Below are 22,450 nucleotides of genomic sequence, written 5' to 3'. Positions count from 1 at the left end.
CTTGCTCTAACTCATTAAAGGTGATACCTCATGAATGGGCTCATCACATGCTTGAACCAAATGAAGGCCCATAACCAAAGATTAAGATTCAAGTCTCATTCTAAGGAGTAGGGTCGGCCCATAAAAAAAATGTTGAAAAAGTTGTATGTTTGCTCCCAAGAGGGGGAGTCTATGCTCCTCTAGGAGCTTTACTCCCCCTACCCTCGTTAAATGGCACATGTCTCTTCATCATTTATCTTTTCTTTCTCTTTTTTTCTTTTTAAATTTTCTCTTTCCTAATTTTTTCTTTTTAACGGTAAGGTTTTATTTTATTTTTATTATTACTTTCTCCCATATTTATATATAATAAACAATATATATGGGTGAATTAAAAAAAAATCCCTAAACATAAACAAGTTTAGTATTCAGTCCCTCCAACAAGTTTAGCATTCAGTCCCTCCAACAGCTAAGTATTATTTGCACTCCCTGACACTCTACTTTATTTGTTTTTCACTCCCTACAAAGCCCAATTTACATATTACCCTTTATATATATAGATACATATACTATTATTTTCATCGGCTTTGAAATTTCTCTTTTCTGAACCCCACCTCCAATCTAAAGCTCTCACCACCCATTCAACGGCAGAAAACTCACGGCCTCAACCAACGAAACCCATCAACTGACGAAACTCACCTACAAAGAGACTGAAGCAAGCAACGAGTCACCTTCTCCGTTCTTCGCTCTTGCATATTGACCGAAGTTGTGTGTAAGTGCTCATCTTTTGTATGTATTTATTGACCATCGATGCCTCTGTGTCGTGTGTTAATGTTTAGATTTTTCAGTCGATTTGATCTTCTTTATATGTTTTTTTTTTCAGATTTGTGTAGATTTGATCTATCCAGACTCATTTCAAGTGGAATTGAGGTACTTGATATTCATTAGGTTTTAAACCCGAAAACATAATGTCATTAATATAAATTATGAATGAGAAGTCTTCATTTTGTTTTTTTATTATTTTCTTTACTTGAAATATATGATTTTTGGTTGATATAAAGAAACGATTAATTATCCTTGTGGTTTGGGGATTTACCCGGACATTATAACTTTGTGATTTAAAGTTTTTCTAATTGGTGTAGCCCGCAAGATTTTGTTATTCAATGATTGTTAAAATAGATCGTATGAGCTACAATCAAAATTCCCAAATTTGATAGATAGATTCATGTTTTTGGTTATATGAAGTTGGGTCTTGTTTTTATATTTTTTATATAGGTTTTGATACAATATTATGTTATAGCCAATTATTGCATTTCTTCTAGTTGAAGTAAGTGAAGATTTTAATTTTTCAATATTGATGATAATAGTGCATGAATATTGAAGTGCAACGCTTCAAGATTTTTTTTTGGATTTAAAAAAATCAATTGTAAACTCAATCATTGTTACGCATCTATCTACCAACGAGTTTTATTTATCCGAAGAAGATGATATTGTTGTGCAATCCATTCACCATTTTTTTTTGGCTTCTAATATTTTGTAATGTTATCTTCATTTGTTGTATTTTTTAGATGCCCAAATCCATGGTTCTCTTGTATATGAATTTCATAAAACTCTGAATCAAATATTTTACCAAATAATAACATTTGGTTTAGATTGACATTTTTCTAAATAACTTTGAGGTTATATTTATGATTTATTATATAGTTCTTTGTTTGAAATGCTTGTACGTTAAATTTTGTTTGATTTGTGCTGTTGAAAGATGAAATCTTACTTATTTCAGCTTTAAATGAATTATAGTTCTACAAATATCGTATGCGAGAACTTTTATTGATTGAAAACTACTTTTATTTTTGTAAAATGGAATCTGGAGTAGGGTCTTCTTCCAACCTTGCTTTTTTGGGTTGCTGCAAATGTAATGAGAAATTATTTGTGATTTCAATTATGAGTGGATCTAGTTTGGATGATTTATTTCAGAGTTTGTTAAGCAAATATGAACAAATTAATCCTCAATCTATGTCACTACAATACATAGCTCCACAGTACAAGATGTACGTTACCTTGAACAACAATGATGATGTCCGTAATATGATACATCTTCACATGTGTATGAGGCTAACTATGATTGAATTGAGGGCCGAGAAAAAAGATCAGACTACAGGAGGTTTAAATACTGAGAGGTATAATTCACTCGTTCCTTTTTTTTTTTGCACTGTCTATACTGTTTACTTCAATAATTATTTGTTATCTTTATGTATAGATAGAGTTTGAAAGCGTGATTTTGTTGTTGTACTTCGTTATAGTTTTTTGGTGATTTTTAATGTTGATTCATCCTAAAAGTAATTCTAAAGTTATGGTTGTGAAATTCATAAGGGACGACGAAGATGACAGACAATCCAGAAGTGATAATGAGCTTGAAGAGGCTCCCGTACAAAATTTCCTTGATTCTTGGTTTCATTGCATACGTGGGGTGGGCCAAACATTCAAAGATGCTGCAGAATTTAGAATTTATATGAAAAACTATTTTGTTGCTATAAGACGCTCATTTTTGTATGCCAAAAATGATCGAGATAAGATTATTGTTTTTTGTACTGAACATAGTTGCAACTGGCGAGTTTATGCATCCAGACATAAGGCAGACAATCTATTTGGGATCAGAAAATGCAATTTACAACACACTTGTGGAGAGGACAATTTATCTGGTAGAGGACATCCAATGTGCTTGTTTTACCACGGTTTGTACTTTATTATCGGTCATTTGTACTTCATGGTAGGCTTGGCTGTACCTAAATTTCAGAAATATGTACTCTCGTTAGTTATTTCAATATTTATTGGTTAGTGCATATTTATTTTGCCATGAAATTTTATTCACTAACCAAAGTGCACATGCATCTCCTATATTCACCTCCTCAATGTAGTGAATAAATCGAAGGCCATGCTTGTGATTATACGTCAATTATACTATATTTAGTAGATACCAAATGCTTTTAATATCTTACAAATGAAATTCCTCAAGTCTCACTTTATTCCAATGTGCTTGTTTTACCATGTTATGTACTTTATTATCGGACATTTGTACTTCATGATAGGCTTAACTGTACCTAATTTTCAAAAATATGTACGCTCGTTAGTTATTTCAATATTTATTGGTTAGTGCATATTTATTTGCCAAGGAATTTTATTCACTAACCAAAGTGCACATGCATCTCCTATATTCACCTCCTCAATGTAGTGAATAAATCGAAGGCCATGCTTGTGATTATACGTCAATTATACTATATTTAGTAGATACCAAATGCTTTTAATATCTTACAAATGAAATTTCTCAAGTCCCACATTATTCCAATGTGCTTGTTTTACCACGTTTTTTACTTTATTATCGGTCATTTGTACTTCATGGTAGGCTTGGCTGTACCTAAATTTCAGAAATATGTACTCTCATTAGTTATTTCAATATTTATTGGTTAGTGCATATTTATTTGCCAAGGAATTTATTCACTAACCAAAGTGCACATGCATCTCCTATATTCACATCCTCAATGTAGTGAATAAATCGAAGGCCATGCTTGTGATTATACGTCATTTATACTATATTTAGTAGATACCAAATGCTTTTAATATCTTAGACATGAAATTTCTCAAGTCTCACTTTATTCCATTGTGCTTGTTTTACCACGTTATGTACTTTATTATTGGATATTTGTACTTCATGGTAGGCTTGGTTGTACCTAATTTTCTGAAATATGTACTCTCGTTAGTTATTTCAATATTTAAGCGCAAATTTAATTGTTCTTTATTTTCTGGTACAAAATTCCGCAGAAGCGGCCATCTTCACTTTTAAAATCCCTAACTCCACCTTCACGCCCCCAATATCCTCAAAAGCGTGATCTACTCTTGCCAAGCTCACGGTCCGGCCAGTGCTCAAGAATTATTCCGGAATCCAAACTTGACAATTGCAATACTTCACTCTCTCCGGTCGAAGCCATCGTGTGAAAACTCTACACAAAAGTCTCCGAATTGCCTCTGCTTTTGCCCGAGTGTACTACATCGAAGTAGGTACTTGGCTATCCCTCTTAGGTTGCTTGAATTGTTATTGAGTAATTGTGAAGGAAAATATAGTTAGCCTTACGTACACAAGGTGTTTGATAAATTGTGTAAGAGAGTGTGAAGGGGCTGAGTTGTTGAAATATTTATTGTGCACTTGTTGCTTGTGATTAGTGGGTTATTTTGTGATAATTGGTTGAATTGAGTGTAAGGATGCCACCAAAAACAAAAGGAAAAGGATCGGCCTCGTCGTCTTCGGGACAACCATCTTTTGATAAAAATAGGTTTTGGAATGCTGCCGCGGCGACAAATTTTGTTGAATTGTCGCTCAAAAGTATGCATAAGGAGCGGGGAATGGATATGAGGGACTTAAACGCTAAAACTTTGATTGAAGCACGGCGACGTAATTGGCAAGCATTCGTCAAACAACCTTCCGAGGCTGTCATGTCTATTGTTCGAGAGTTCTATGCCAATCTAATGGTGAAACATGATGAATACAAAGTGAAAGTGCGAGGGAAAATGGTGGCGTTTGATGATCAAACTATCAACGCCATGTATCAAATGTCGAACGTTGCATTTGACGATTATCAGCTTTTCACTGAGAATGAGTTCCCAGCCGCTGCCGTGCTACAGGAACTTTGTATTGAGGGTGCCGAATGAAAATTGAATAAGAAAGGTGTCCCTATTACATTGTACTCCAGATTTCTTAACCGGGACGCCAATAATTGGCATGAGTTTGTCGCCGCACGCATGTTGCCATCGGGTCACACTTTTGAAATTACGGTGGAAAGGGCTAGTTTGGTGTACTGCATAGTCACAGGAAGGACCGTTAATGCGGGTAAAGTGCTTCAGCAATCCATTTACGCTGCTAGTAAAAAATCTCATCTTAGCAGCTTAGTCCATGTTTCATTGATTACGGATCTTTGTCGTTATGCTGGAGTGACTTGGGATGCCACTGAGCAACTTCATCCTACTCGTGCTCCTATTGTTCTTGTCGGGCCATTGAAAAGGGATAAACATAAGCAGACACAACAGGAAGATATTGCACAGCCCCCACCACAGCCGTCTGAGCCTGCCCCTCCACTGATTCATCCGTCAACAGCACTTCCTTCACATGCTGCTCAAGGGAGTGACTATTCTGGCCGCTTCGATGCTTTGGAAAGGCAAATGCATAAGAAATGGAAGAGAATGCGAGAGCACATGGCATATGTGCATGATTTTAATGCGGCACTCGCTCAGAATTTCCCTCCTACCAATGTGCCATATCCACCGCCACCACCATGGTCTTCAAATGACGAGTCTGACGATGATGGTACCGAGTCCTAATGCTCGGTACCGAGAGGTACATGTCCCTTTTTCTGTTTACTGATTTAAATCATTCGGGACAATGATTTGGTTTAAGTTTGGGGGGGGGGTGATTTAGATTTTATGAAAATGAGTATGTTTGAGTTGAGTTCAGTTCGTGTGGAGTTTTAAGTTTGTATTTTTGTTTTGTTTGTCGAGTGAAGTTGTTGTTAGTTGTAAATACAAAGTCATGAAAAGAAATAGAATGAACAAACAATGATGAAATATATTTTTATGAATTACATGAGTATCCGACTATTTGACAAATTGTGAACTGGAAAAGATAAAACAACTGAAAAGATGAACAAGGAACGCATATGCGGTAAAAGAAAGTGCAGATGCGGTAAATGGCAGAGAATTGAAGATACAAATTACCGCATATGCATTAAAATATGGTGCAGAAGCAGAAACAGGCAGAGAATTGAAGAAGCTAGGGGCGCATATGCATGAGAAATCTGTGCAGAAGCGGCAAAGGGCAGAGATCTTGGTAAACAAGGAACGCATATGCGGTAAAAGAAAGTGCAGATGCGGTAAATGGCAGAGAATTGAAGATACAAATGACCGCATATGCATGAAAATATGGTGCATAAGCGGAAGCAGGCAGAGAATTGAAGAAGCTAGGGGCGCATCTGCGGGAAAAACACACGCATCTGCGTGAGGTTGCAGAGAATAAAACGAATGAATCACCGCATATGCGGCTTGTTTTAGAGCATCTGCTGAACCTGGAGTTCGCATCTTAAATTATGAATACTGAGGTCTAAACTCATAAACATGAGTTTTTTTTTGTTTAGTTCGCATCTTCAATTAAGTTTTTGCTTATAGCGGCTGATGTAACAAGTCAGGATACTTCTAAAATATATTTATTATTCAGCTAGTTATGTACCTTATTATGATATAATTATACCGGAATTACTCAATTTTGTACTTTGATTAACTTGTCAATTGTCGTTACATAACTCTATCGTGTAACTACATAAATGTCACAAATATACGACATAAATAGGAAAATGACTTGGAATTACCATTTCAAAAAAGAACTTCGCATCAAAACATAATCATTAACCACAATTACAAGGATTTGTCTTTCAAAATGTGTGTAAGTTTTCAACCAACAAAATTATCCAAACTTAATCACCACCAACATAACAAACAAGTTAAATGGTTTTCAACAATCCTTTCTTATCGGATAAAATGGTAGCTGCAACACGAGCTCGATAAGCATTCATATTCACATCCCTTTGATACGCCCAGATTTCCTCTGTGTCTTTAGCCAAGCATTCGGTCCACATAAGTGCATAGACACCACACTCAAGTGTTGGACCTTGATCGCGACACTTTTCTGTCACTACTTCCTCATTGCCTAAGACAAAACCAGATTGGAGCCGCATGTATCCAGAAAAAAATGATACCTATCAAAATTTAAAAGTTACAAGATTTCATTCTTAATATTATATTTAAACATTAAAATAGGGTCGTACTAATACTCACAAAAACATTTGTGGTGCCAGATGCGTATGGATCATGCAAGGAATTCCATATACTGAACACACCTTCTGCAGTTTTATACACAAGCAGAAACCAATGCCACCTATCATTCAATGGAAAAATGATGTACTTGCATCTTGTAAATAGCTCCTCGTTTAAGTGCTTCAATCTTTCCCTAGTCGCAGATGTCAAGCTTGCAATAAAATCTCCGTAATCACCGCTCCGCAACTTACGTCTACTCCCATATTCTTTCAGTCTATTAAAAATTTCTCTCTGCAGAACAAAGATTGCAAAAATATCATACTTCTTATTTGGTCAAAAAAAGAAAATAAAACGTACATAATCGGGGTGCAAAGACGAACCTGAACCGTTGTGTCCACATAATATATTTCAGATCCATATTCCTTACTTTTTGCTTGCATAATTCGCATATAAACATTTATGATTTCGAAATCAACGGGTTGGCCAAAGACAAAGTGGCAAAATTTTCGACCATCTAACATAATACTTTCATCTTCCCAAATTACGACACTACATAAAAAACAAAAAGTTAATGTTTTCTGAATCTATAAATTCAACAATAGTTATGAAAAAAATCATTAAATATAAGCGTACTCCAATTCCTCCATCGAAAGATATTGTGTCAAAATTTGTTTCTCTTCATCACTTGCTTCCTCATGTCCACAGTAATCGGTCCTAACTTTGAATTCATGTAGATCATCTTTCATTGGACTCTTAGCATTCTCATCAACATCTACAATGCACTTTTCCTTCAAACGAATACACTATGGACCACAATAGAAAAGAACAAAAAATTGTCAGTGTGTGGAAATACATAAAACCAAAATATAAAGGATGAAGAGAATTTCAAACCCGTTTTTGACCCTTTCTCTTAGGTCTTGGCGATGAACTGGGCGGCGTCACAAAGATCGAAGCTTTCCTTTTCTTCTTGCGGTCAACCCTTGTTCTTACTGTATCCACGATTGACGATTGAAAGCTGGTCATGATCTCTGCTTTACTGGTACCAACACAACTCACACTTTTCCTTTCCTCAACTGTTCCATCATTTTTATCAAATCCCACATCATTCTTAATTTCGTTTATAATATTTTGCACCACCAAATTAAGATCACTGTAATTGTCATGGTCATTAGACGATCCAATCTCAGATGAATTTCCAACAGCTTCAATCATTTCTTTCTCATTTTTTTCAATATTCTCTTCATCCTCGTTTCTGAAAATATGCACATTACCTTGACTGTTCTCTATATTATCATCCTCAACATTTCTCTCAAAATTCTCATCTCTCTTCATATTCTCATTCTCCTCATTTGTCTCAGTATTCTCATGCCCATCATTTCTCTCAATAGGATCATCTTCTTTGGTCACAAATCCAACCTCATTTTTTCTCTGCAATTTAAATTCTGCTCCAACATCCATCATTTCTTTTTCAATCACAATCTTTGTCTTCCTACGACGCCTAACACTACCACATCCTAATTCAAAACACATTCGATTATTACTCACAACAACTTTTTTTCTCACAATTTCTGATCTTACTACATCGGTAGTACCGTAAGCCACTTTCAACACCTATGGTTGAGTAAACTATTAATTAATGGTTTGAACTTTTCAGTCAATTATCCATATTCCAAAAAAAGTATTTGGCAAAAGGTCAAACTACTTACGTCCAATTTCTTCTCCTCGGGAAAAGGATATATCGGCAAGACCTGTAAAATTATAAAATCACAAAAAATGTTGTCAGTGAAACCATGAAATTGAAATGAGCAATTCAATTCATTATATCAAACAATTACCTTCGTTGAATCTATGGATTTCAACAATAATTCAGCTTTTTCCTCGTTCAATGGGATTTTGCTGTCCATCCACCGAAACAAGCGAGGGAACATTTCTAAACTACGTCATACACCTAGAGAAGGCATTCTCTCGTACACCCAAGCCTAAACCAAATTAAATAATAGTCAATTAATTGATAAAACAATACAATAATAACTAAAGTAACAAAATACGCACCATTAATCCAACAGTGCATCCATCGAAATAAGTTTTACTTCCAGTTTTGCGTATTTCTCTCTGAATAAATCGAAACGCGGCATCTCCCCAAGCATATTCAAAGAATGTGGTAAGATTGTCCAGGTAAGGAAATATAAAACTCGGGGTAAAATAATTTCCGGTGGAAAATATTATGGAGTTGAAGATGAACAAAATGTAAAGCCGAACAAAATCATCAACTTCTAAGTCATTATCACTGCCTGCAAGAGAAATAAGTTTTTTATATATTGTCGCTCGCTTTGCTTTTCCAACTTGACCTCCAAATTGATGAGCCACAAATATAGAATCCATTCTTAGATCCAAGTCTACAGGCTGCCCAATATGATGCAATCCAAGAATAATAGAAAACTCTTCTGGAGCAAAGGAAATCATAATACCATCACCCACAGTCAAAGAACATGATTCAATCTGAAATCTATTCAATATGAAATCAACTCTACGACAACTAATAGCGAGTTCGGGAATGTCAACCCAATTAGCAAAAGGAATCTCATTTATCCTAATCCATTGTTTTTGTCCTAGAATTGGTTTTAGTTCTGTCATCGCATCTTTAAAACAAGTGGGTGAGCATCGACTACAGTACAGTTTCGTACTTCTCTTGTTTTGTCCTTCATCAACAACGTTCTCTTCCACTGTCGTTCCTGAACTCATATATATATATATACAAAATTATCAATAAACCATAATATGATCAAGAACTGCGATAAAAAATTTTTTGCCATATAAATCACAAACAAACAAAAAATAACTTACATATAAATCACAAACACACAAAATACAGATATGATCATCACATTTTCATTACCAAATGTAAAACCATTTAATTAAGTGATAAAAATCTCTATTTCAATCATTGTTACATTGATTTTAAAATTCAGCTTATAATTATATAAGCATTTCGAATACTCAATTCAATCTAAATAAATAAATATACAAGTTTCATTTCAATACACCAATGTCGAAATTTAACATTCAAAATTAGGTAACCGACGTAGAGAATTTAAGATACTACCCGCCATAATTCTTCCTAACAGGAAACAGGGGTGTGGTTTTTTCCCCACATAAAAATATTTTCTCCACTATAACATAATTTTTATATTTCATCAGGAAGAATAAACACTCAGTTTAATATTAAAACAAATTAACTGTAACCGGATGAACAAGAAAAAAACCCTACAATTCGAATGATCTGTAAGCGAATGAACAACAAAAAACCTAGAATTTAGGGATTAAGATTTAGCATACGAAAAAAAAAAGTAATATCAACAACAACCAATAATAACAAAATAGAATAGAAAAGAATTACTGAAATGGATTCCAAAAAACATTACGTTATGAAGCTCTTTTCGATTTCAAATCTGGAGGATCAATGCTCGACTTCTTCTGCTTTGCCCTTTTTATGTTCTTCGACTTCTTGGGTTTAGGCGACTTTTTCATCATTTTTCACGCCAAATTTGTTGACTAAATCTCGGATGCGCAGAAGACCATACGCAGATTAGGCCCGGTGAAGAAGAAAGGGAGAAATGATGGATCGACTTCTTCTGCTTTGCCCTTTTATCTTTTGTTATTATTTAACATATATAAAATATATTTTTTTAAAAAAGGGTATATGGGTAATTTTGGGGCAAATGGGGAGCTGAAACAAAACATGAACATGGGTCAGGTACTGAAAATGGAAATCTACTGGCATGGGGACTGGAAAGCAAAATACCTTTGTGTTTGGGGATTTACCCCTAATTTACCGATATATCAATAGAATGAAAAATTTTAAAAATAGACCCCAAAATAATAAAACAATGAAATATTACAAGAATATTTTAGAAAAATATATTTTGATGACTGGTAAGATTTTTTGAAAAAAACTTATTTTTTTATTTTCATTTGTGTACCGTAAAAATGAAGATTATGCTATATATTGTCTCTTGATTTATTAGATGTAACACATTCATAGACAAAAGTACATAAATCTGAATGATTATTTTTATTATTGTACATTTAGCTAAAACTTGTGTTTTATGATTATATGTATGTGCTTGATTTTGTAATAACATATTTTGTGACTTTGATAAATATTAAAAATATATCCCTACATTTTTAAGAATAATTTTGCAGAAAATATTTTATATTGTTATGAAATTAGAAATTCGTGTAATTAACTTTTAATTTCTCTTTGTGATAGACTTTACTATGTATTATATAAATATAAGCTTTGGGTTCAAAAAGAATGTGAAACATAAACAAAATATTCTACATAAATTTATAGTTAAAAGAAAAAATATATTTTCGTGTAGTTGTAGCATTTAATAAATTTTTTTTATATGATGAGTATGAATTTATTATAATATTTAATTTTAAAATTTTCAATTCTAACACATAAATTCCCAAAAAAATGAAAAAAATGGTGTCTGAGCATTTTATAATTTTTTTTTGAAACCAACATTTTATAATTAGAACTTAGAAGTTACAATAATTTTTTTTATTAGTAATCTGTAAATTCCTTCTATTTACAAATTTGATCATTTGGATTTTTATTTTTTAAACCGTGTTTAAAATTTTTAATATCATCAAAGATTGAATTTCTATACGTAAATTTAAAACAAAGACAAATCAACTAACGAAGAAGAATAAACAAGAAATAATAAATAAAAAAATAAGAAGAAAGAGGAAAGAGGAAAAGTTAAAAGATGAAGGGACATATGTCATTTAAAGGGGTATGAGAGTAAAGCTCCCGGAAGAGCATAGACTCACCCCCAAGAGGTAAGGGAGAGCCCCATTAAGTTGGAACCTAGTTACGGGGTCTCTAAGGTGAGTCAAAAGCTTATATCAATGTAGAATGAAGATGTGAAATTATATGTGAGGAGTGTAGAAAAAGGAAGTGGAGGAGGGGCTCGCCTAAGGTGGACGAGCCCTAGGGTGGTATGCTTGATTTTGTGTCTTGGGTTTTCTTTGGAGGACGAGCCCTAAAGGAGAGGCGCGTACTACACACTCGTGGTCCTCTACAAAGTGTTCGTGGTCTCCTACATTGCCTCCTATAAATACGGGTTTGCTCATTTCATTTGCAACTAATTCACTTTCATTTTGAGGGACGCTCAAGCTGCTTTCTCTTATTCGTTCACGTCTCTGACTTAAGCTTCGGAGGGACTACACCGAGACGCCCCTTCTAACATTATTTGCTTGATTTCAGGTTCATCTCCAGAATTGAAGCTTTGAAGCTTTGAGCTTGAATTGGATCCGGACCCTAAAATTTTAGTGAGTATCAAAAGGATATGTCTTTGTATTAATTTTTTAATAATAATATTCTGATAAATTGTTCAAAAACCAAACCAAGATTGGTGAGTTCTTGGAACAAGCAGGAGGTTGAGTAGTTTTTTTTTTCGATGTAGTTGGTTTGACCAATGTTGGATTCCGTCAGACATGACCACATCCAACTTATCTAATCCATCTCAAAATGGATTAGTTAATTTCCATGAAGAGACAGATTGCGGATTGACATTTTTTTTAAAAAAATAAAAATAAAATTAAAAATTTTCAATGTACTGAATTCAATTCAGGTTATAATTTTTCAATACAATTTACCAAAATCTTACCATGTAGGTTGTTTCCTGTTGTACAGCGGTTGGCCATTCGGACACAATAGCATAATCACGATGATAAATATAAAAACGATGATCTTACATGAGATTTTATTAAATGATGATGAATCTAAAAAAGTTGGTGAATAATTTACGAAAAGCCTTTTGACCAGACTGATAAAAGTTCGTCAAAGTTAAAGTTGCAATATGCATTCCACATGGTGTCAAATGATTATTCCAGTTGCTAAAGTTTTAAGGTGAATCTTTGGTGAATCAAGTAATAGGCGTTTTAATCTTGCAATAATGATCAATAATTCAATTGCACATGAAGAAGCTGCACAATGTAATGAGAGGTAAGCAGATCACGCTTATGCTTTAGTATAATATATGTATATGCTAAAGATCGAGAAGCATATACCTGAGAATTATATGCAATACATACACGTACATACTGGTCGGATTTCGAGCAAAAAAATACTCATGAACAAGCATCAAAGATTTTACATTAGTGAAATATATTGTGCCAGTACTTCTGAATCCATGGCATCCTGGTTTTTATACCGACTTAGATATCGGATCGCTTGTTTTGGGAAGCTATGAAGAACCAACAATAATTTTTTACATTGGTTTACTGGGTGTTTAAACTTTAACAAGGAGTTAATAGAATTTTACCAGGTGCTAAATCTGAGGTAAACTTGAAATCTCCTTTTTCTCTTAAAAGACCTTCCCTTCACCAAACTTTAACCACTCAATGTCCCACCTACAGTTTTCACTCTATAATATAAGCCAGCTCTCCATTCATTCTGTCCAAAAACACTTCCCTCAGTTTTTTTTAATGTTTTCTATTTCTCATAACCTCAGTTCTTTCTGAGATTTCAGTTTCATAAGATACTCAGAATGTTGAAACTTGTATTGATATTTATTGTTCTGCTTTCTATGCATGTGTTATCCTATGCCCAATCATGCGCAACCTACAACTTTGCTAGTAACCAAGTTTTCAGTTCCTGCAATGATCTCCCATATTTGAACTCTTTTCTACACTGGGATTATGACCAATCTGCTAATACAGTTAAAATCGCCTATAGACACATGGGGGTTACATCCTCAAACTGGGTGGCATGGGCCATTAATCCGATTTCTCGAGGCATGGTAGGAGCTCAAGCACTTGTGGCTTTTCAGAAATCTGATGGAACAATGAGAACTTACACCGCACCTATCAATAGTTATCAGATTCAGTTACAGGAAGGAGATTTGAGTTTTCCAGTCTCAGATTTATCGGCAACTTATTCAGGAAACGAAATTGTGATATTTGCTACGCTGAAGCTTGATAATCTTAGCTCTACTGTCAACCAGGTGTGGCAAGAAGGTTTGCTTTCAAACGATTCTCCAGTCTCCCATTCTACTTCTGGACCTAATGTCCAATCCATGGGAACTTTAGACCTTATTTCAGGAGACGCAGGCACAAGAACAGGGGTCATTACTTCGAAAACAAGGAGAAGAAATGTGAGTTCTTAGATTCTTACTTTATAATATAAAAAAAGCAGTGGTAATTATTGTAATCCAACTTGGTTAAACAGTAAATCTGACTGTTCTCAGTGAATAATCAGATTCATGGTGTATTGAATGCAATAAGCTGGGGGATCATGATTCCCTTCGGTGCCATGTTAGCAAGGTACCTAAAGGTGTTTCCTACAGCAGATCCAGCATGGTTTTACCTTCACTCAATGTGCCAAACCTCAGGCTATATTATCGGAGTTGTAGGCTGGGCTACAGGTCTCCAACTCGGGAGGCAGTCTCAGGGAATTCAATTCACATCTCACAGAATCATCGGCATAATCCTCTTTTCTATAGCAACCCTCCAGGTACCATAGAATTCCCTTTTAACTAGCACTCTCACCTGTTCAAACTCAACAATCTAAAGTCAAGAAATGTCAGAGTAGTTTCTCGAATCTTTTGAAAAGTGTTCCTAACGTCTCCTTTGAACACAGGTGTTGGCTTTGCTTCTAAGGCCGAAAAAGAATCACAAGTACAGATCTTACTGGAACATCTACCACCATCTCCTTGGATATTCCATCACAGTACTAGGCATTATCAACATTTTCAAGGGGTTCAACATCTTACGTCCGGACGAGAAATGGAAGACAACATATATAGGAATCTTGGTGGGTTTGGCCTTTGTTGCAGCAACCATGGAAGTATATACATGGTATGTAGTGTTAAAGAGAAAGAAGTCTTCTAATCCGCGTAAAATGCATAATGAGATAAATGGAACAAATGGATACCATGGGTATGGAACACGGGCACAAGATAGAGTATGAAAAGGAGTGCCTTAAACAGAGGTCTCTCATTTTGCCCATATGTTTGGTTGCTGATCTTTATTTTTCCAAGCTGGTGTGCCCATCCTTAATATTCAAAGTCGATATAAAATGCCACATAAAATATTTTGCTGGAATGAGAAGAGAGTGATACCTGTTTTTGTTGTCCTTCCATTAAGTATTCATGTAGGCTTTGTGTTGAATCTATTACTTATTTGTTGTTATATATGGTGTTTCTTTTTGTTATTTAAACTGTAATAGTTCCTGTTTTCCATGCTATACACAAGATAAAGAATAGACAAAAAATTTCAAGAACACATAAACAAAACTGGATACTCAGTAGATCAAATTAAAACATCCCATGCAATTTTTGTTTTATTTTGTTTTAAAATAAGCTTTGTGTGAAGCAAGGCCTCCAACCCTCTGAAATAATGATGTTGATAAGTAAATAGAAATATGAGATCTCACCAACAGCCGTGAGTTGTCTATAATTTCACAAAAGGGCATGAGGATAGGATAACTTTTAGAAAAATGAAACTTAACTTTTATCAGAATTTTCAGGATTTTGGTTTTGCAACCCCTCATTCTGATTGTATCAATGCCTCAATTAATGCATCCTTCAGCAGAGGATTTGAGGCTGCTACTCGTTGAGACGTGATGTCAAAATCTTTACCAGAACTGTACAAAATAATTTCAAAATTACAACATAATAAAGAAACCAAATTATTTTGTTTATTTTTCACTGTTTTAAGTATTTATTACTTACGGGTCGAACACAAGTCCTCCAGCTTCAGTTACTATAACAGCGCCAGCCGCTACATCCCTAAGATGTCAACTAACTGTAAGTAATCTAAAAGATCAGAGTCCGGCGAAATATTAGAAGAATCTTACCAAGGACCTCCAAAACCATGTTCATAGAACAGATCAAGCCTTCCACATGCAATCCCACAGAGATTTAATGCACAAGATCCACACATCCGAAGGGACCTAACCTGATCAGTTGACAACCTCTACCTTCAGGCATGTCACTCAATGAAGTTAAATATGTTATAGTGAAATCCGTATTATGAGACGTCTGTCACCTTGAAGAGTAAGTTATTGATCCTATTTGTTGTCTCATCCACAGTAGCCTTGTCACGCTTCGTTCCCACCTGTAAATTCCAATTCAATTAAACTTGATGGGCTTGTTATTGGCAATACAGAATGGCCATTTTTCAAATTTACAAAGAACACAGAGTGACGCAAATGCAATCAACAACAATCAGCAATCTAACAACCAAGCATTATTAATTAGTGTGTTGAGTTGAAAACCTCTGTTGCAAGTAGTGCCTTCACAAGCTCGTTTTGAGAAGATACTGCATATACCAAATATAATGGCGGTCATTTCACTAAAAGGTGAGTGGACAGGTAAGGATCTAGACAGAAAGGCACGAACCTTTTATGGCTTTCCCGTTGAGGAAAGCACCTTTACCACGGATGGCCGTAAAAAGCTGAATATTGAAAATAAAACATTATTATCTAGTAAACTAGAGAACTCTATCAGAACAAAAAAAAAAAGGCATGATGCCTGCTATATCAAAATATCGTGGAATTCTCCAAACAAAAAAGAGAGAGAGAAAAATATTGAAAGAAGAGAAAACCAAGTTAGTGATCATTTTATTGGTCAGCCACACATTTGATTAACTCTGCATTTGAATTTTTTTTAGACAATATACCAACAATAGAGGATGCAGAAAATATTACACATTTAAGGTGCAAGAGTTAGGACAGGGTGATTAATGTCAGGTCTTGTACCATCACCTAATATCTAAACTATCAAATAATTAATTCCAAGGTAAATAGTTTTTACCTCATCCATTATTGGATTGTAGACAACCCCGACCGTTGGAATCCGTCCAATTGTTAATCCAATGGAAACACATACAAATGGAAACCTAGGATATATCGCATCTAATGATTTATAAGTTCAGAAAGTCTCATTGCAAATATAATAGAATTAAGATACTAACCCATGAACAAAATTAGTTGTTCCATCCAAAGGATCAACAATCCAAGTGGGTTCTTCCGTCAATTCTGTAGCACCACAAGCAGCTGTGGTTTCTTCCCCAACAAACTAAGGTAGAAAAGGAGGAAAAAAAAACAAACCAAATCCAAGTAACAGAAAAATAAAAGCCTTCAAAACTTTGACGGGAGAAAGAAAAGGGCAAAGTAGAGCAGCAACCTTATGTTCAGGGAATTGTTGCTTGAGATGATAAAAAATCAGTTCTTCACATTTCTTATCAGTCTCTGTGACCAAATCAACCTATCCAGAGGAACAAATGGACCATTGCTATATGTCAAAAAAATTATCAGAATCAATAAAAATTAAGATTTATTGCTGCCAATATGTTCTCTTTTCCTTGCTTGATCATCATTTTCAGCAATTTTCGAAAGCAGGAAATAACCTATCACACCTAATTAGAAAAATTTTAACTTGAAAACTTAATTATTCCTGTTAAACTTTGTTTAAAATACTTCACTACTCGTAATGCATCCAAGCATAGAGCCACCAAAATTTCAATCTGGAGGGAAGATTAGAGCGGAACCTATAAACTTTAATCAGGTGCAATTTCACTCTACCAGCATTTCTTTCCGTCAGGAACCACATATAATATAGACATTTAAAATTGTTTTAAACAAGGGCCACACAGATGCAAATTCCTCTACCACAAAACATAATGTAGGTTTAGTAAGGCACCCCTTTCAAGGGCAATCAGGGTTGCCAAACTAGACCTGTGTCTAAATAATCCCCATTGATTGAAGATACCCATTATATTGCTAATTAAAATAAGGATAAACATTAGGTTTCACGAGATTGATAAAATTCCTTTGACTGCAATTTCATCCTCAACATATTATTTGCAACTGAAATCATTTACCTAACTCTCCACATCTAACTGAAATAAAACTAGCATAGTAGGATTGTCATAAAAGCACCGAAATTTTATGCGAACATCTACAATAATATAGCATATCAACTGAATGTTAGTATTGTATACCAAACATCTGTAATAAACAATTAATTAGATCAAAATTCTGTGAAGATCATACCTCGCCCTTGTGTTCAACGTGCTTAGTCTGATAGAACCCATGCTTAATAACCTTACAAGCAGAATTTAAATTAAAAAAATGACAAAAAATCAAGCAGAACACCAAAAAGTGTCGCCAAAAGCTACTCACATAAATGCTAACAAATCAAACCAACACAATTAATATAAAAGAAAATAAGATTACCTCTCCAGCAATCTTAGCTGCATCCACTGCCTTGGCCAAGAAATCCTCCATTGAATCTGAAAATAAAAAATCTGATAAAAAAAAAACAACTAAACTCCAATCCCACCATACACCTACGTAACCGCTAATAATTCATGAAGTGTTTTTGAGTGCGAAAATTAAAAAAAACGAATGATAATTGAGCGGATCATACATTTGTGTGGCATTTGAGATTGGGAGAAAAGCAGATTTGGGACTGCTCGAAGATTATTAGATTCGCAACAAAAGACATCTCATTTATTTGTAGTGAACATCTGGTATACAAAACGACATTTGTCCTCTTATACATGTTATTTATATGCTAAATTATTCCATCAGCTATATAGTCGATTTTTGCATCTCAAAAATATATATTTGTGAGACGATGCATAGATTCAATTTATATATTTATAAATGAAGTGTAAATAATCTGATATCAAGGATGAAAGTGTGGAACGAGATTTTGGGTTAATTATAACAAAAAATCTCCGCTCCCAACTCAAAGAATATATTTATAACTAAAAATAATATTTTTATAAATCAAATGAACTCAAAAATTCATATAATATAATTGACTCGTCCAGAATTTTTTATGTTTTTATAACTACTTTAGAAAAAAATTAATTTTTTTTATATTTAATAAGTTTTTGGTAAGATCCAAAATTCATTTTAAATCAAAATTTAATTCCTTTCAAACATAATGATCATCTTAAAATAACTTTCCAATAAATTACTTTATGAAAATGCATATTCAAATTTTCACTTCCTGGTGTTAAAAAGGAGTTAAAAATTCGTCCAATTGAAAAAGATTGAAAATATCAGATTAACCCGTTGAGCCCAAGATAGGCGGATGGAAAAAGGTCCAAGTGACAAAAAAAGAAATTGGTCCAAGTGAAAAATATTGAAAATGATCAGACTACCTAACCAATTGAGCCCAAGATACCAAATAAATAAAAATAAAGTGTAAAATTTATGTAATAATTCAAAGATTCGAATCGTGCGCACTCAAACGTATAGCATAGTCGCGCTGCCACTTAAGCTAGGAATACATTATCAAGTTCTTTAGTTATTGTATTTAAATATAAAAAAATATTTATTTCAAATATATCTATCTATACTATATTATAATACTTGAGGCATCTAGAGAAATCGTTCATGTGGACACCATTTTATTTTCCATTTTTGCCCCTCCTTCCCTTCTTATATTATTTCATAATTCCATAATAATTACTCTTCCTACCCACAATCCCCACTAAAAAACCTCTCACTAACTCCAATTTCACATAAAATAAAAAAACTTATTTTTTATAATACATTAACTTCAATCATCTCACGACATTAACTTCAATCATCTCACGACTTTTCAATTTTCATCATATTTTTCATTTAGCTTCTACATTTTTTTTTCATCTGATTTTTTGCCCAATAACATGTTAAACAAAAGTAAAAAAAAAAATCAAAAAAAAAATAAAATGATAAAGTGATCGTAACTGAAAATTTTTCAGTTACACACACATGCGTGTGCTAGTTTACTAGTATATATAATACATATATAATAATAGAAATTTTAAAATACACATGTTCATGATTACTAAATAAATTTGAAATTACAAAATTATTCATGCATTTTATTTGAATTTTTTTTCAAAAATGTATTTAAGATAATTTTGTAATTAATATGAAATTTGTAACATGTCATGTAGCTTTCATTGTACATTTAACATCTTCAATAGAATATTTAAAAAACAGCAAAGCACCCTAAAGAGCTTAAGACTACACGTGTTAGATAAATTTACAATCCACTTTAACACATGTTGGAATTAGGGGTGGTATATCGTACCGAAATCCGCATATTGTATATTGTATTGAAAATTACGGTATACACATATTTTAATTTATACCGATACCGTACCTAAACTTTTGATATACCAATCTTCGATATAACGAAATTTTTGGTACATATATGATATAACTAGCATACCGATTATGTCATTTTGGTACGATATCGGCATATACAGTTTTATAAAAAAAAAAAAAAAAGACATTATATTGTTTAAAATTTATAAATTTATTATTTAAAAATATAATATATTTTTACATTTTTATATATTATTTCGGTATGTTAATATTTCGGTATAGTCCAAAATTTTCAAATTTCATTTACTATACCGAAACATTTATATTTTTTCCCTACGATAACATCAATATACCGAAAATTCAATATTTTCTCATACAGGTCTATATATTACAACAATTTGTCTCGAAAGTGAACCAAATTCTTCAAACATCTGTGTGGATTGACGAATTTGATTTGAAAATCTTGAATATTTTGAAATTCATCGGAATCACTGTTAAAATTGCATAACTTGACGTGAATTGGATTTGATGTCCATCTAAACATGTGAATGAATTTGAAATCCAAGATGTCAAATCTATTTATCCAAGCACAAACTTTCAATATATATGATGAGATAAATTTTTGTTGCGATATATAAAGTATATGAGTATTTCAAAAATCTGAGGCTCCGCTTGGATTGAAGTATTTCAATTCCATAAATTTCAAATGCATTTTTGTTGTTTAGAGAAGTAGCAACACAAACATCAAATTCACTTCTTAATCTTCTTTTATGTTTATATGGTAATTTATGGTAGTTATGATGAATTTTAAGTTCATCCAATAAAGTGATGATTTAGAATCTTTTTTAATCCATCTAAGTAATATGTAAATAATTAAGTTATGAATTTGATATTTCTCAATGTTTCATTGTTAACACAAAATTATAATCGAAATCCATGGATTTGCAATACTTCAATTCAATCGCAACCTAAAATTAAATTAATAAAGTAGGTCTCTTATGACTGAAAATAATACATTTTTTTAACATAAAAAGTAATATTAATAATATAAGTTAAAAGAGAGGACCATACACATTCTCATGAGTCGGGTGAAATACAAAATTCGTTACGCAAATAAACGGGTGAGACTGTCAGAACAATTTTTGCGTAAAATAATACTCCCTCCGTCCCATATATGTTGTCTTGTTTTAGTTTTCACACGAATTAAAGAAAAATTATTGGGAAAGTAAATTTTATATAAATTTCCTATTTTATCCCTATTTAATGTATTAAAAAATTATTGCACAATTTTCAAGGTGTAGTTAATAGGGGTATATTAGTAAAGAAGTGTAAAAAAGTATTACTAAATATGGTGTATAACTATATATTTGGGACAAAAAAAAAAACGTGAACAATATAATTGAGACGGAGGGAGTATAAGTTAAAGAGGGTCCTATCTATATATCTACATACATATAAAAGTATGGATATTGGAGAGTGTTTTCCAATTGTGTATTGACATATTTAGCCTTCCAACAAAACTTTTATATTTACATCATTGCACCCACTAAATTATCTACTAATATAATTACTTATCATTAAAACATCAAGACTAAATTAATTACCCACATTTTTCTCAACTAACTAACTAACTATTCTCACTAATATAATTATATTTTATAATCCCACTAATATAGTTATATTGTTTATAACTTTTTAGTTATTATAACATCAAAAATCATTAATCATTAAACCATCGAAAATCGGGATAATTTCCAATTTGGTCTCTCATTTTAGACCTCATTTCTGATTTGATCCTCCGTTCTTACATCGACCCAATTTAGTCCCTCGATTTTCGTCGTTTTTCCGCAATTGGTCCATCTGTTTAATTAAACATCAAAACTAACGGAATGACCTGCTAAGCCCATTCTAGCATTACTTTTGACTTCTTCAACCGGTCTTCATCAATTTATATTTTTCCTAAATGCTATAAATAAAAATATTTTATAAAAATTCAATGCATACCATATTAATATTATTTTTTAAAATTTAAACACATAATAAAAAGTCTCTTTATATGTAATTAAAATGTGAAAGTTTAATTGTAAAAATTTAAAGTATACTTAGTAAAAATAAATAAATATTTGTTAACAAAAAAAATTTACAAAATAAATATTAATGATGACAATATGTTTTAAATATACACTTTTTTCAAACATAAAATATTTTCCGAATGAACTCATCTAGGTTTGTTAATATAATTGAAAGATCTTCATAAATCCAAACAAATTAAAATAAGTCAATAATTGATATAACAACTTTGTAATTAAAAAATAAAATTTATAATAAATAATATAAAAAATAATAAAAAGATATTTTTATTTATGTTAACCAATATTTTTATAAATATAACCGATCAAAAAAATTTCATTTAATAACTTTACTTTTTTATTTTCGTCTCCTTAATAATTTTTTTGATGGGCATCAAAAACGAAATTTAAAATTAAAATTTATCAA

General features: G+C 32.8%; 2 protein-coding genes across 3 annotated transcripts; one reads left to right on the top strand and one right to left on the bottom strand.

The window, feature by feature from the left end:
- Positions 1-13,322: 13,322 nt before the first annotated feature.
- Positions 13,323-15,052, top strand: LOC140879737 (cytochrome b561 and DOMON domain-containing protein At4g17280-like). Its single transcript, XM_073283598.1, has 3 exons — positions 13,323-13,994; positions 14,099-14,353; positions 14,480-15,052. Exons 1-3 carry the CDS (start codon positions 13,389-13,391, stop codon positions 14,807-14,809), a joined length of 1,191 nt encoding a protein of 396 aa, XP_073139699.1. The 5' UTR covers positions 13,323-13,388; the 3' UTR covers positions 14,810-15,052.
- Positions 15,053-15,164: 112 nt separating this feature from the next.
- Positions 15,165-18,380, bottom strand: LOC140879738 (inositol-phosphate phosphatase-like). Of its 2 annotated transcripts, none has more exons than XM_073283599.1 (12): positions 18,273-18,338; positions 18,080-18,150; positions 17,897-17,947; positions 17,028-17,108; positions 16,816-16,919; positions 16,656-16,740; positions 16,242-16,296; positions 16,118-16,161; positions 15,889-15,957; positions 15,698-15,798; positions 15,573-15,629; positions 15,165-15,484 (listed from the first exon to the last, which is right to left on the bottom strand). In XM_073283599.1, exons 1-12 carry the CDS (start codon positions 18,283-18,285, stop codon positions 15,388-15,390), a joined length of 828 nt encoding a protein of 275 aa, XP_073139700.1. In that variant the 5' UTR covers positions 18,286-18,338; the 3' UTR covers positions 15,165-15,387. The 2 variants fall into 2 exon arrangements, with proteins under 2 accessions (XP_073139700.1, XP_073139701.1); XM_073283600.1 differs by having other exon boundaries at positions 15,168-15,484; positions 18,080-18,135; positions 18,273-18,380.
- Between the last annotated feature and the right edge of the window lie 4,070 nt (positions 18,381-22,450).

The sequence above is a fragment of the Henckelia pumila genome, chromosome 2 (genome assembly GCF_033568475.1).
Source record: "Henckelia pumila isolate YLH828 chromosome 2, ASM3356847v2, whole genome shotgun sequence".
Classification (NCBI taxonomy): Eukaryota; Viridiplantae; Streptophyta; class Magnoliopsida; order Lamiales; family Gesneriaceae; genus Henckelia; species Henckelia pumila.
This window is presented reverse-complemented; position numbering and strand designations above follow the sequence as displayed.

Bases quoted from the DNA above. Each gene is read 5' to 3' on its own strand.
- LOC140879737 (XM_073283598.1), top strand. From the start codon at position 13,389: ATGTTGAAACTTGTATTGATATTTATTGTTCTGCTTTCTATGCATGTG. The intron at 13,995-14,098 runs GTGAGTTCTTAG...GTGAATAATCAG, and splicing joins CGAAAACAAGGAGAAGAAAT to ATTCATGGTGTATTGAATGC. The intron at 14,354-14,479 runs GTACCATAGAAT...CTTTGAACACAG, and splicing joins TTTCTATAGCAACCCTCCAG to GTGTTGGCTTTGCTTCTAAG.
- LOC140879738 (XM_073283599.1), bottom strand. The intron at 16,297-16,655 runs GTAAAAACTATT...TTCAATATTCAG, and splicing joins ACAATCCAATAATGGATGAG to CTTTTTACGGCCATCCGTGG. The intron at 15,958-16,117 runs GTTTTCAACTCA...TGGAATTTACAG, and splicing joins AGGCACTACTTGCAACAGAG to GTGGGAACGAAGCGTGACAA.